The sequence below is a fragment of the Camelus ferus genome, chromosome 2 (assembly GCF_009834535.1).
Source record: "Camelus ferus isolate YT-003-E chromosome 2, BCGSAC_Cfer_1.0, whole genome shotgun sequence".
Taxonomy (NCBI): domain Eukaryota; kingdom Metazoa; phylum Chordata; class Mammalia; order Artiodactyla; family Camelidae; genus Camelus; species Camelus ferus.
Genome location: NC_045697.1, coordinates 76,650,770 through 76,667,050, shown reverse-complemented (window position 1 = coordinate 76,667,050; position 16,281 = coordinate 76,650,770). Strand labels below are relative to the sequence as shown.

Genomic DNA, 16,281 nt, shown 5'->3' with positions numbered 1-16,281 from the left:
GCATCATACAGTCCAGTACAGTTACTCCTCCAGTTTATTGTCCTGAAAAGTTATGTAACCTCATTTTTGTATAGTCTGATTACTTCAGAGATGATTTCCTAGAAGTGCCTTGTGTCTGAATCATATTTCAGCTGCCTCCCCATACTTTCCTTTGACTCAGTCTCTTTCATTTAGCCTGGTTAACTAGAATTGTGACTAAAGTAGAATAATCACTTGCTTATTTTTTTTAATCACATTAAAGTATTTCTAGAACCATAGGTGGTCATAGGTTTCTCCTAGACATTTTAGGAGATTCTAGGACCTTTGAACTCTACATCAGTCCTTGTCAAAGAGGCAGGACTCTTTTTAAGGATTACATTTATTTAGGGAAATTTAATAGGTATGATCATTTTCTCCTTTCCCTTTCTTACAGGAAGAAAACTCATTCTTAGTAAACCTGTCATTTCTCTACTTTACACACTTTTGGTTTTGCAATCCTAAATGCTCTGACAGATGGATATTGTCTCATAAAATGATGATATATTCACATGAGAAAATTTAGAGTTACTTCTTGAAAGGAGTTGAAGGGGTATTGAGTATAGCTCCATTCAGGTTGTAAAGAATTAAGGAGTCGCCATGGACATCACTAATTAGCTGCAGAGATGTAATATTACTACTAATGATGATGATGATGATGATGATGATGATGATGATGATGATGATGATAGCTAGCATTTTTGAGCCTATAAGGTAAGAGCAACAGTAATAACAATACTTATTGTTCACTGATTTTGTTCTAGAGATGGCACTGAGTGCTTTGCTTGCATTACTGTCTAATAAGACATGACTAAGCCACTCCTTAATGACACCAGAATCTTCCATCATTTGGCACCTCAAGATTCCAGCTTGCAAAGTCAAGTTTTAATTCAATTCTGTACCTTTGTACCAACAGTTCTCAAAGATTTTTGACTCAAAACCCTTTTACATACTTAAAAATTAGGATTGAAAGAGCTTTCATTTATATAGTTTATATCAATTGATATTTCTGTGGTAGAAATTAAGACAGAGAAATTTAAACAACCCACTATATGTTAATTAAATAATTTTTTTTATGAAATATAACTGAATTTTATAAAACAAATTTAAAAATTAGCAGGAAGAGTGACAGTTTTTTTTTTTTCAAGTGTCTCCAATGTCTGGCTTAATAGAGAGCAGATGGACTCTCATATCTGCTTCTGCATTCAATCTATTGCAGTTTGTTGTTCTGGTTGAAGTATATAAAGAAAAACTAGCCTCCTATGGATATGTAAATGGACAAGGGAAGATTATTTTAATAACCTTTTCATAAAATTGTGGATAGTCTTTTTTTGATACTACCCCAATCTCTGCAAGTGGTAATTTTAACTTAAAGATTAGGTACAATGTGGAATCTGAAATTATATCAATGAAGTTTTCCTCCTCTGTACACTAACTAGGATAAGTGGAAAGGCACTCTGAGAACCTCTGGTATAAGCCTAGGAAGGTAAGAAACAGCCCATCCAGATCTATACCATGAGTAGACATATTTATGCCTTATTTATTTTAATAATTGTCTTTCAACCCTGAGACAGAAAAGAGCAATGATTATTTCCTCCACATCCTGCCAAAATATAGACAGGATGGAGACAGTGTCTCTAAAGTAATTGAGAGCCCTGGAATTAAATAAACATAAAACTGTGATCCTAAAGTGAAGTATGCTATTTTCCTCCTTGAAAAAAACTGAAATAAGAAATGAATGTATGGAGATGGTAGATTCTTTCTTTCTTAAAGTGGCATGATAAGGCATAACGAATCACACCCAAAACCTTTAGAATTAGCCAGTATTAATAGTGCTAAAATTATTGTGTCCAATGCATTGCTAATTTTGTCTTTTGAAATAAAAATTTTCACCCCAAACATTCTGTTTAAAGGAAATTACATTTAACTCAGGAGAACTTACTATATATTCTGTTTTGAAGAAGGAAGAAAAAAACACTTTTGTCTAGCTACCAAGATCACAAAGCCTTATTTATTTATTTGTGAATTATGAAACTGCATGCTTCATCTTTTTATAAACTAAACACTAACCTGAATAAGAAATACATTTTTTGCAACATTTACTCTTTTTTCTTTCTTCTATTAGTATGCTTTAATGGTGCTTCTATTTGCTTTGCTAACAGTGAAATCATTTTGTTTCTACTTGAAGATATGCAAGAGTCTTGTCTACCTGTAAACTTTCAGCCTATTAACTTGCATTATATTTTCATGACAGTAAGTCATTACTGATGATACGCATTGACTTTAATACAGCTTTTTTCTTGTGGGTGGAGAGGGACTATGTATTTGCATATATCAATTTTCTTGGAAGAACTATCTTATTTGTAAATAAATACATTTCTTATTTTTTCTGTTGTTGCTTAAAATAACGAGTTAAAATTTTTTTACAAGAAGTAGAATGGCCATCATAGATTTTTCTGAATGTGCTTGGTTTTCATTTTAGACCATTAAGAGAGCCATCGAAATTATTTGTTTGATTTTCCTCTTGTTATGTGGAAGAGTACGGAGACAGATAGAATAGAATTATAAAAATTTCACAAACAATAAACCTAAAGCATTAGTTCCCCTACACTTTTTTTTTTCTTAAACCAGTACCATGAGCATCAGAGCTAGAGATAAATCCATTTGAGTTATTTATCAATAGGATACATTTTGTGGTGCTGAAATCCTTTCATTCCCTACCAAATACCCAGGGTTTTATACAGCATATTTTTAAAACTCACTTATTTCAAAAATGTTTGATGACATTCTTCCACTTATTAAATATCCCCTCTGTATCTTTCTGCTCAGCTCCAAAAAAAGAAATGTTGAAATATAGCTACCTTAGAAAAAAATCAAATGTATCAAACAACATTAGCAACTGCTCCAGAAATATCCAATAGTGGAAAACAAGTAAACAAACAAACCCCAAGACATATGGGAACACAGCCATTACGTTTTGTTTAATTTTGTTTTAAAACTTCATTATAGATTTCAGGAAGTTAAGACTTTTACAGTTGAGCCCACATAGTTAAGAAGAAAATAAAACTTTATAGTTTATATGTGAACACTGGTCTCAGATGTTTTTTAACACTGAATACACGGTGTATTTTCCAACACCAGTTCTCCAACTCTAATTCTCTGACTCCAACTGCATGTCCTACAATTCAGTCCTACTGGGACACCAACTACTCAGGGTTACCGTCAGATTCCACCAGTTTAAGGGTTCAGGACTTAACCTCACTCCTACCCATTACCTGCACTTCTATCTGACTTGTCTACAAATTCCAGGGTACTCACAGCCACTCCCACCCCAATTCAAGTTTGATAATTTGTTGCGATGACTCACAGAGCTTAAGAAAATGCCATACTTACGATTATAGTTTATTAGAAAAAAATAAAGATGAACAGCCAAATGAAGAGGTACATAGGGTGAAGGCAAAAGAGTTCAAAGCGCAGAAGCCTCTGTCCCCGTGGAGTTGAGGTGCAGCATCCCACCAACACGTGGATGTGTTCACCAGTTCAGTAGCTCTCCAATCCTAGTTGGTTAAGGGGTTCGTGGAGGTTCCATTACGTAGGCACAATTGATTAAATAATTGACCATTGGTGATTAAACTCACTTTCCAGTCCCTTTCCCTTCTCTGGAGATGGTAAGAGGAGGGAAAAGGCTGGAAGTTTCAACCTTCTTCCCACAGCCTGCCATCCTGAAGCTGTCTAAGGGCCCATCAAGACTCACCCCATTAGCATAAACTCAGGCATGTTTGAAAGGGACTTGTTATGAATAACAAAAGATGCTCCTATTACTCTTACTATTAGGAAATTCCAAGGGTTTTAGGAACCAGGAACAAGACCAAATATATTTTTTATTCTACCACAACTGGGTTTTCTTTAGAAAAGAGATTTTGGAAGTATGGCAAGGAGAGGTATTTTTCCTTCTGTACTGAGCATTCCTGAATCTCTTCCCCAGCCACATCCACTGTATCAGTTATCTATTGCTGCCCACACTATAACCCCCAAACTACAGTGGCTTAAAACAATTCTCTCACAGTTTTGGAGGAACAAGAATTTGAGCATGGCTCAGCTGGGTGCCTCTGGCTCAGTATGTCCCATGATAAGGCAGTCAAGCTATCAGCCATGGCTGTGATCTCATCTGAAGAGTCTACTGGGCTGGAGCATCTGCCCCAAGATGGACGCCACAGTCTTTTTATAACTTAGTCTCAGAAGTGATATCCCATTACTTCTGCCACATTCTGTTCATTAGAGGTGAGGTGGTAAATCCACTGCCCACTCAAGCAGAGGGGTTATGCAAGGGCATGCATACCAGGAGGTGGGATCATTGAGACCCTTCTTAGAGGCCACCTACCACATCCAGCCAAATATAAGGGATCTTAATTTGGTAAATATTAAGAAGCATTGGACAACAGATGAGAAAGGAAATTGTAAAGACTTTTTTCTGATTTCTTTGTCACTTTTGCTTTCTGAAGCTTCTCCAAAGCTTTGCTCAAAGTTTTTTCACTCGTCAAAACCAATTCGGATTCATTTTATAGTCAGTAGCTAGGTCTCAGCAAGAAAGCTGTATATAATCAAAGAAGTAAAATCCGAAGAAAAGGAAATCAGTTTAACTTTACATATTTACTGTCAAATAAATAATGATCTCATATGCCCATTTTTCTCAAGGGAGAACCAGGTTTCATTGGTCCTCAAGGAGAACCAGGCTTACCAGGATTACCAGGAACAAAGGTAAAGAAAGTCTTTTCCCCTGCCTTTCCTTCTGAAATTTTTTGTCATATAATTTTAGTTCATTATGTTATTTATGTGACCAGATATTTTTGCTTAGTGGAGAACTAAAGCAGCTTACCACTCATCACTAACATTTAAAATGGGAATCTAAATTAAATAGAGTAACAGGAAGTTAACTCCAGAAAGCCTTAGACAAGAAAACAGTATGGTAGAATACACTCATTTCTCCAGTTGTCCCCAAATTGCACCTAAATCAATACAGTGCTATTTAGTCTCCTTGCCATATGGAAAAGTGAGGGAATTTTGAGGAGGAGAGGTGGAACTCATTAACTCCTGTTCCTCATTACCAATTTTAAGACATACGTGTAAATCAAACATTATTACTATTCCCCCATCAACCCCTAGATTTCAAAGGCAAGTACTGATATCATATAAATTCCTAAGTGCTTCCTCCCAAAAGGATCTATCCTGAATAACGTCTACAGAAAGGTTCTATAATGAAAACCATCTCATGATCTTCTCCTTGGCAACCTGAGAAAGGACCCTAAAAGCAAAATCTATATGCCGCCATATAAAAAAAAAAATGTTGCTGCGGATACAGTCAGACCCGTAGTTCCCTTTTTATCTACCCAGTAAGACATAAAAACGTACAGCTCTGACGATGGAACTTTATTCATGACAGACTCATGAATCAAAGAAGGAGCAAAATTAGATCAAACTACATTCTTTTACTTTTAAACCATAGCAGTCTTTGCCTCAGTGTGCATTACATTCACCAGAAATAAGCCAGGATGATTTCCAAGAGCTAGAGAAATACGTTCATGGTCTGTTCTGAAGAGAAGTCCTCATTTCCGCTGGTCACGAGAAAACAGCTCTAATCCTAGTAAATGGAAACTATGTGTGGCCTAAGGGGGACTAAAACTTGGTCAAACGTATGCAAAATTGCTGTTTTCTCAAGCAATTTCTTTTTCACATAATGAGCTGACAAGCTTATTAACAAAATATGAGGAATGCCCATTTTGGCCTGAACAGATTTAAGCAAGAAATGCACTTTCTGGAATTAAAAAAAAGAAAGAACACGAGAATAATGAGCATTCTGTGTCTCCATCAGAACTGTTGCATGCACAGGATCTCTAAATGTTTGTGGCATGTTGTTTGCTAAACAAGAGAAAAATAGAAGAGATGTAGACCGTGGAGAGCGGAGTTCATCCCTACATATCTTTTCTTTAGCTCACTTATTTTAAACTATTTCTTGTCAAAAAAAAAAAATCCAAATGTAGAGCCATAAAATCAACATTAATTACTGTTCTTCAAGAACCTGACCTGATTTTACAGACCAGATATTTTTATAAGAGGTACTACTCCGAACCTCCAATGAGAGTAAAGGCTGTGCTGTCTGTAACTGTTTTGCATTTCCATGAGAAGGCATGTGAATAAGAAATCCATTTAACAATATTGTGAAGTTAATCTTCAGCCGAATTACTTATCTATCATGAATACGGTATCATAATGGAAAAATCATGACTATTAAAAATCTCTTTCAGCCGAATACTAGTCTTTTTCCAGTTGTATAGGCAGTCTGAATTTGTACCACTAAATTCAGATTTAAAAAATAAACTAACTGTATGTCTCACCCCCAACACAGTGAAGAGAGATCACAATGAAGAAAATGGTTTAATGGTATTTAAAAATCTATTTTATGCACTGCTGTATTCTCAGCATCTGTTTCAGTGCCTGGGGAGAACCTACATCTGTCTAAAGAAATAGGACTTTATTACAAATAATTTAGAATACTTTGAATAATATTGTTTATTCATTAATTCCACACATTTTTTGCTAGACATTTTTCTGGTATTTGAGAATGGAGAGTAATTGCAACAAAACCAGTCTCTACTGAAGCTTACATTGCAGTATGTGTGAGAAAGGGGGGAAAGAAAAGAAAAAAGTAAATAAATAATGTAATTCCAGAAGGTAATAAGCAACTAATTAGGGGCGTGGTTTAATAAATGATTTCTAGGTAAATATTTATTGACTCCACTCCTGTGGTAATTACTACAGAGAAATGATTTTCTAAAGTTTTCATTTTTCCCTAAAATAAGATTATAGTTACCATTTTGGAATTCTTCTGTAAAATATTAAGAGACACACCAAACGTGGTATCTATATTTTAAATAAAAATTCCATATACCAACAGAAGCGCTTCAGTCTCTAACCCCTGGAAAGTCCCTCCTGGAAGCATCTTTTCCGTCACCTGCATCCAGCCAAGTCATTCACCTTTCTCCTAGCCTCTCCAATTCCCACGCCCTTTTGGATCATGCCGAGAAGCCTACTGAGTCTTCTTTAATCCTGGCACTAACCTATCCCACCTCCCCCGCAAAAGCACAAAGGCTTCCCAGAGTGGGCATGATACAGATAAAGATCTTGGGATTGAGAGCCCTACATCACCCACCACAGACCCAATCCTGTTTTATTTTCCTTTCCAAGATGAATCAGCCCTTCAGTGAGGAGGGGGCCTCCCTTATCAGTAAACATGGGCCATCATCAGTCTGAAATCAAAACTGGTTTGATTATTGAAATTCTACCCATGATGCAGGAAGCTGGACACTACTCTATGTTCAGGGAGTGCAAAATGGCACTGTCTTTCTGGAGGACAGCTTTGGCAAGCTTTTCAAATGTTTATACTATTGACACAGCCGTTTCCCAACTAGGAACTTATCCTAAGAAAATAAGAGATGTGCAGAAGATTTGCAGACAAAAACATTTATGCAAAAATTGAAAACCGAGTGCAATCAGTTCTAAATTACAGCTCTCCTACTTTAAAGTCTTTGGGAAAGTTACTTAACCTCCCTGTGCTTCAGTTTCCTTATCTGTAGACTATGGATATTAACACCATTCTCATTTGTCCTGAGGATTAAATAGGATAATTAAAGTGTTTTGTTCAGTTCCTGCACTCATCAATAAATAACACAGCCATAAACAGTAGTAATTATAAAATACACCCTACCCATCCTTTAGGACGTGACCAACCAGAAGTCAGTATGAACCGCTGAAAACCCTACGGGGCTTCCTCTTCTCTCACATATGGCCTTACGTTACACCTTAATTCCTAACTGTTTTGTTCATGAGGATCTTATCTGTCTAATTAGATCACTAGCTCCTTGAGGGCAATGACCGTGATCTTCCTTCCCAGAGCTATAAAAACAGTAAAAGCTTTAACACCTAAGCATCTTGTACCACACTGAGCACTTTTCGTTTCTAAGTTATGAAATTGGTACTATAATCTTCTTCATTTTATAGAGGAAACTGAGGCTTTCAGAACTTAATTAACTTTCCCCGAAACAAGGAACTGGTAAGTAACAAGATTAAAGCCAGGATGTGAAATTACAAGCCTGGCAGTTAGTCATCTCACCATGCTTCCTCTTGATAGATCTTAAAAAGGGGGCTGCTGAGAACTATGTCCATTCCTGTCCCTTATCAATTCTTTTTAAAGGTCTTTCTGTTTACCAGAACATAGGTATCTGACAGGCATTTACCAAACCATTTCCTTGTCTATAAAATGGAAATGAAAATACAAACATTGAATAATTGTTTTGATTATTCAGTGAGATGATCCCTATTGAGATTAATGCGATGCTGAGAACATGGTAGATATACGGTAACTTTCTGCTTTCATTGATTTTATTCAGCTCACTCATTTATCTACAGGGACCACCCTGGCAGGAAGGGGAGTTGCCATTGACCTATTTTGCAATTTGTGACAGGGTGAACGTGGAGAGGCAGGGCCTCCTGGAAGAGGGGATCGAGGGGAACCTGGAGCCCCAGGACCAAAGGTCAGTGATTCTTACATTGAAAAACAACATTCTTTGGTTTGGAAGTGTGCTTACTTTTATTTTCTTTAGAACATGAAACTAAAATAAAATTACTCAACGGGTATTAAAACAGCCAAAATCACAAATAATTTGTTGAAATGCCCACTAATTGGTTTCTTTTCTAAAAGGGATTTTACAATTCAGCTTTTCCACTTTACTCTCTTCTGTCCAGGCAACAAATTTAATAACACATCTCACTGTATAGAGGGAGGTACTGACACATTAACACGTTACCACTCAGTGTATATTAAAACCTACCGAGGAAAATGTGGATACGTGCTGTGTTCGTTTCCATGGTAACTTGATGGTGTGTAACACCTTGAAAATATGAGCACTAAGGATTTATTTGACTGTTCAATTTATTCCTCTAAACATCCTGCAAACTAATATGGTAACACTTTATTTTAGTAACTCATCCTAGAGACACAGGAGATGATTTACTCTTTGATGTAAAGGAAATTTATGCAAACACTGTTGAGACTAATGAGAATTATTTGCAGAACTCTTCCCATCCACTGATGGGTGGACAGTCTTCAGACTTATAATAGAATGGAGTTTGGTGGAGGGACCAGGGAATGAACTAATGACATGGTGGTAATACTTACGTTTAATGTTACAACAGCCTACATTATATACAGCCATATATTGAGGCAGTTAAAGTGTTTCCATTTTTCTTCACTATTCTGAGTCACTGCTAATTTCTTTTTTCTGTTCTTATCTCCCTCTGTCATTTTCTCTTTTTCATCTTTGTGTTCTTCTATAATAGGGGAAACAAGGTGAATCAGGAACTAGAGGCCCAAAGGGGTCAAAGGTCAGTAACTGGGTAACCATTTTAATGTAACAGGAGGCCTTCAAGAGCTGTGTTCTCTGCCTCTTCCGCAGAGGATCATGTTTTAGATTAAACTCTTTCACACGCTGGAATTGCAGTCCTTTCGTCCCTATGATGATATCTCCATATCTCCAAACAATTAATTTGTTTATTTCATCTGTTTGTTTTTGTGTTCTTGTGCTTCAGACCATTCTTTAAGAGAAATTGTATTTCCTGTTTCATAAGAGTAGCTAATTCAGAAAAAATTAAATATTTAATTTATGAATAGTATAATCTTATTTTTTATTTCCTGGCTATCCTTGTGATAAATGTTCAAATTATGCTTTGCTTTAAAGTCAGGTGCATTAAAATTTCACCACCAATTTAAATTCTCTCCTTTATTGTGCTCTCTATAGTACCTATAATCATATATATACATGTACTAGTAGCAGAAGCATGTTATTTAAGATGCTTTTAGCTAATAATATGGAAAAGTGGAGAAAGCTGAGAGTAGAAATTATTAACTCCCCATTCACAGCAAATTTAATTATTAGGGTCAGTGTTATTAGCATAACGTGGATGGAAAAAATTATAATCCCGTCTCCTGCTTATCTTCATTGGTCCTTATCCAGTTTATAGGAATATTTAGAAAGACGTATAAAAATGATTTGTATTCTATTTAGGAAAAGGGCTCTATAAATTTCAGGCTATTTTAAAGAACCTTCAAAATCTACACAGTTTCAAATCTCTTCTCCAAAATTTCTGTTTAGACTTCTGAGAATTTTGAGTGTTCTCAGAGAGATGCATGTGCAGTTTGAGGCTTAGACGATTCCTGGTGTCTTTCCAGGGGTGGGGGTGAGGAGCAATAGCACCATAAATGGAGATTTAGAGACTCTTCATACTGCACTGAAAAAAAAGAGAGAGCTGAGTTTGCCCTGCTCTTGACCTTCAGCCCTGCCAACCTGGTCCATGTAGCTGCTGTCCACTTCAGCGCTTCCTGAGGGCTAAGAGGTCTGTACCTACAGGGAGCTTTTCCTTAGATGTTTATCATCAGAGGGAGGCCAAATGGTGACCTTTCCCTCCTAAGTCTCCTTAGAATGAGCTCTCCATTGATCTCTCTGTTCCTTCCCTGTCCTGATTACCTACATTTTTCTTCTCAGAGAACCCAATTAATTGTTGACTCTTGTCCCTTTGCCCCAAATCTCTTCATATAAAGATAAGAAGAAGGCTCAATCTAAGAGGTAAAAGCTTACTTTGGGTGTCATAGAAACTACTTGTTTTGCTTTTGAAGATCCCTGGTAAGCAAGTTACCATATATATTGTTGTTTCAAGATACTCTGTCATCTGAAGGGGGAAATTTAACTCACTTTAAGGTGCATCTTAAAGAAGCATTTGCCATGTCAGTGGTTATTGTACTTCTTCTGGTTGTTATCTTCCACTTCAGAAGTTTATATTAAAGGTGCTGCTTGTATGCCATTGAATGCATCCTTAGATTTAAGATGTTTCTAGACTGTTGGCCCCACTGCTAATTAGATTTATTCTCTTTTCACTGGGGAAAGGGTGATCGTGGCGACAAAGGGGACTCTGGAGCCCTGGGACCAAGGGTGAGTGTGTCTCATCTATGCTTTCGCCTCCAACCAGCCTAGATTTTAAGTATGTATCTATGTGGATTTTCACAAGGCACTCGCAGTAATGGTACCCAGTAATAGCACTGGAGGTGGACCTCTGTGATTATTCCTGCTACTCCCCTCTTCTTATTTTTCACTGTAGTCACCAAGAGCAAAGAGTGTGTAGATTCTGACACATGAGATAAGCTTCATAAGAAGAAGGTCTGGAGAACTCTTTATATCTACTTCCCCCCTGGTAAATGAGCAATATCAGGCCCACAGCCATCCACCTAATAGAACTTTCCATTTTTCAGTTAACCCAATTATAAAGAAAGCAATAGCTCACATTTTCAGCCTTTTAAAAACACAGTCAGGGAATCAGGACAAGACTAATGGAAATTCAGTGGCAGAGTTACTGAGTAAGGTAGACATCTTGAAAATATTTGTTCTCTACTTGGTTCAGTTGTGATGGAACTCTGTTACTGTTGGGAAAGCCAAGCATTTCCTACAATGCAGTGTTCTGTCTTCTTGAAGAATGAGGAAGCCCTCTATGAGCTGTAGATGGGGAGAAAGTGGGTAGGGGTTGCTTTAATAAATATGGGTAAAGCCAACAAAATCTTACAAGTCAAATCAGATTAGCCTACATATTATAATTTTCAGAAAGTAGTTTTCAAGATTGAACCATCTTTTTTTAAATCCAATTTAATATCTTTAATTTCCACAGATAGGAAGTTAGAAGCAGTTTGCCTCCTTGAAATAAGGACAAACTTTGAACACGATTACTTATTCTAAAAAGCAGTTGGGAGCTGTTGGGAATTAGTTGAGAATTGATGGTCAGAGAGAGCTGCATGTTGCTATTTCTGTTTTTGTCCCTCATATTTCCTAATCTAACCCCTATGATTTTCCCTTGGTTGATTTTTTCATAGGGTCCACCCGGTCAAAAGGGGGATCAGGGAGCCACCGAGATCATAGACTACAATGGCGAACCTCCACGAAGCCTTGCAGGCAAGTGACCACTCCCCCCTCCCACCGCCAGCCACACACACACACACACACACACACAGAGACAATGAAGCTGAGGAGACCCATGTAGTGTGTGTTAATATCAGCTTCGTCCCCCCACCTCAGATCAAAGGCACTCCACTGCTCAAAGCACACCTTCTCCCTGAACTCCTTAACCCATCTTCTCCCTGCCCCAGTTTATCCTCCTAATATCTTGGCATTTTACAATCTTTTCTTTTCTTTCCCCTCTACCTTCAGGTTATTCTTTAGTCTTTTCTGGTTTAAATCTTGTATTGGTTTTGCCAATCTTTGTCTCCTTGCTTAAAAAGTGAGCCTAGCAAAGCCATTTAGAGCCCTGTGGCTCTGGACTTGGAGCTGCCTGGGTTCAAATCTCTTGCTTACTAAGTGCATGAGCTAGGGCAAGTTATTTAGTTCACTGTGCCTCAGTTTTTTCATCTGAAAATGAGGACAACAGCAGTATCTGCCTCAAAACACACATAGGGCTGTTGTGAGGAATAAATGTCTAAATACATACTGTGTATTAGAACAGTGCCTGGCACGTAATAAACCCTCTGTAAGTACTTCTTATGACTGCTGCCATTCAGTGCTTTTTCTTTCATTAAGTAAAAACCCATAGACTGCGTGGCTTGTCCTCATCACCTTTGCTTCCTAATCATCCTTTTCATACTTAGATCCTTATGTTCTAGCCTATATCATCATTTTGTTGAAATTTCTCTTATAGAGGTCAGCAATAAACATCTAGGTCAAGCCCACTGTACTCCTCACTCCTGAGTTTTATGTGACATTTATACTAACCACTTTCCTTTTGAATCTTTCTTTCTGGTTTTTCGTACCCTCTACTCTCATGTTCCGGTTTTCTTCTTTGACGGATTCACTCTGTTTTAGTATTCCCAGTTTCTCTGCCTGTTCCCTAATTGGGAGAATCCTCAAGTCTCTGATCTTTTCTTGGTACAGTCACTCCCTCAGTGTTCTCTCGTGTTAAGTCTATCATCTCCAGGCCTGATCTGCAGACACTCTACCTTTCCAGGAATATTTCCCCTGTGAGTGCAACACTGCCTTGTCAACTTCCACCAGTACACACGATTTACTGGTTACCTTTCCCACCTACCAAATGACTCCCTTTCCTAATTCACCAGTTAATGACACCATAAGTTTTCTGATTTCTTATCAGTGGAAACTTCAGAGTCATTTTTAAACTATTCTTAGTCCTTCATCCATTGTATCTCACAGAAGCTACTGTTGCCTTTTTTGAAGTATCTGTCAAGGTTGCCTCCTTCTTTCCATTCCCAACTAGGTCCGCATCCTGATAATTTCAGGTCTAATGTTGCAATAAGCCCTTAACCATTTCCTCTACCCCCAGTGCCTCCTTACTCCTCTCATCTATCCTGTATATCACTCATGGCTAATTTTCCTAAACTATCACTATTTTTGATGACTCTAATCTGTTCAGAAGCCTAAGTGACCCCTTTGCCTACCCTATTGAGACCAAACTTCTCCATCTGATTTTCAAGGCCCTAAAATCCTGCCTTTCCTGAATAGAATTTTTTTATTTCTCTATATTTATCATATTCATAAAAATCCTCCCTTTTTTTTTTCCTGGTTCATCCTTTTTCTTTCTTTCTTTCATCCGTCTAAATCCCATCCAGCAATCCCCTGCTGCCACCCAGATGAGCTCCTGTTCTTAATCCTTTTAAACAATTAGCAGTCAGGGCCCAGTAGTTTAACATTTAATTATTCTTAAATACTGTAATTTACTTCAATGTTGCCCCTTACCAGAGTGTAAATTACTTGTTGACAGGAAACATGTCTTATGCTTATTTGCATCCTCCAATGTGCCCCACCCAGGTCTGGACATCTAAATAGTAATTAAACTGTTACTGGTTGAGTTAGTGAGTATACTTAGTTCATATGCACAATTCATTTCTTTGCTTGAAAGCTATATTTGTTGTTTTAAATATTTTCCATTTTGCACTTGTTTGAATGTTTTTTTCCATCCATATGATTTCACTACCATTATCTAATTATGGTAGATCTATAGTTCTATGGGTTCTTTGTTACAACTATCATTTTTAACTAGTAAAGCATTTATTAAGTAGTTTTTACAGAATCTGTTTTCAGCTTAGCCTATTTTTCTGTTCTTTTCTTTCTCTTTTCTTCTGGTAAAGCACAAAGCAAAGCATGCTTACTGCTTGGAGAAACATTGAGTGGGCAGTATGTTCAGTCAACAGCTTGAGTTACTTACTCCTCAGTATAGTTTGTTTAGACACAAGCAGTAGCCTCTGGGCTATTGTCAAGTTCTAGAACCAGTTTTCTAAGTTGTTCCCTTTCTCCACAAGTTGATAACTGTGTGTGTAAAGAAAGAGAGAAAGAACAAGAAGTTTTGTTTACCTACGATGTTGTCAAAGTTCTTACTTAAAAAGTATAGGGACACTTCTTTCAACTTCATTAGCAATATTGTAAATTTCCCTTAAACTGCTTCCATTGGCACCATAACTCTTACTACCACCTTTAAGAGGTATCCACTCTCTTACCTTCCGAGCTTTGCTCCAATGTTATGGGCCATGGCCATTCTGGAGAAGTTGTGGAAGAGTTTTAAAGCATCATTTGCATGAATAAAGCCCTGCATGAAGCAAGCTACTCTTAGTCTAAAACCAAAATCTGTTTTGATTCCCCCTCTGCTAGTAACTAGCTGAGTCATTTGGGGGATATCACTTAATATATCTATACTTCATTGACCTGATCTGTAAAATGAGGATGTTTTTGGAATAGATTTTTTTCTAAGAGTCCGTAAACTCTAATATTATGCTTAGGGTTATTTTTAGGAACTTCTGAATTCTCTTTGTTGATGTGCCTAAGCACACTGACCTTTAAAAAAAAAAATCTCACATTTACATCTTGATATGAAAGGATAGATGTGCTCAGTTTCTTTTTTCACCTCAAGTTCTGTATGAATGTAAACTAGTCAGTATCCATCACTGTCAACTAGTTTATGTTTATATCTCAACCTAAAGATTTATTCTTATAAGGATTGCTTAGGCAACTATATGCTGTGCTTATAAATAGCTTATAGAAAAATAAATAAATAAATAAATAAATAAATACCTATAGTAATTTTTTTCACATCAAAACTATTTGTTTTCTCAACATAGTTGTCTAGGGGATTAAGAGTCCCTAACAAAATAAACTAAGCTAAATAGCCACTAGATTGAGAGGAAGTAATAGACATTTGTTCTCCTAATTCTCTAACCAGTGATGGATATTCACAGTTTTGCTGATTTTATTTCACTACTGCCTCCTCTTAAAAAAAAAAAAAAATCTGCAACAGAATCTGGGGTAGTTAGATAAATAAAAGTATATTACAGTTATAAAAATATCACATTAAAAACATAAAATTTCACTGATACCGCTATTGAAAATTGTTACGGGTGTATCTCCTTTCATTGTGCTTCACTTTATTGCGCTTAGAAGATAATGTGTTTTTTTTTAACAAATTGAAAGTTTATGGTAACCATGCACCTAGCAAGTCTGTTGGTCCCATTTTTCCAACAGCATTTGCTCACCTCATGTCTCTGAGTCACATTTTGGTAATTCTCACAATATTTCAAACTTGTTAACTTTTATTACATTTCTTATGGTGATCTGTGATCAGCGATCTTTGATGTTACTATTGCAAAAAGATTATGACTCTGTGAAGGCTCAGATGATGATTAGCATTTTTTAGCAATAAAATATTTTTTATTGAAGTATAGTTGATATACAGTATTATATAAGTTACAGGTGTGCAATATAGTGACTTACGCTTCTTAAAGGTTTACTCCATTTATAGTTACTGTAAAATATTGGCTATATTCCCTCTGTTGTACGATATGTCCTTGAGCAGTAGAGTATTTTTTAATTAAGGTATGTACTTTTTTTAGACATAATGCTATTGCACTTAGTAGACTACAGTTTAAACATAACTTTCATATGCACTGGGAAACCAACAATTTCTGTGACTCACTTTATTAAAATATTCACTTTATTATGATGTTTTGGAACCCTAACCCACAATATCTCTGAGGTATGTGTGTATTTACATGAACATTTGTTGTAAGTCGTTTATTTTGATTTTTATTTAAGGTGGTTATGTTTCCACAATTAGCACTAAAACATTTTCATTTCCTAACTCAAGTTTTTAAAATTTCTCAATAACATATAAACC

General features: G+C 36.6%; 1 protein-coding gene across 1 annotated transcript in view; it reads left to right on the top strand.

The window, feature by feature from the left end:
* COL25A1 (collagen type XXV alpha 1 chain) overlaps positions 1-16,281 on the top strand; it is a 418,027-nt gene that overhangs the window by 360,475 nt on the left and 41,271 nt on the right. The window contains 6 exon segments of the mRNA XM_032461611.1: positions 4,711-4,773; positions 8,535-8,603; positions 9,409-9,453; positions 11,010-11,054; positions 11,984-12,040; positions 12,042-12,062. Of these exon segments, the coding sequence (XP_032317502.1) occupies positions 4,711-4,773; positions 8,535-8,603; positions 9,409-9,453; positions 11,010-11,054; positions 11,984-12,040; positions 12,042-12,062 (300 nt within the window).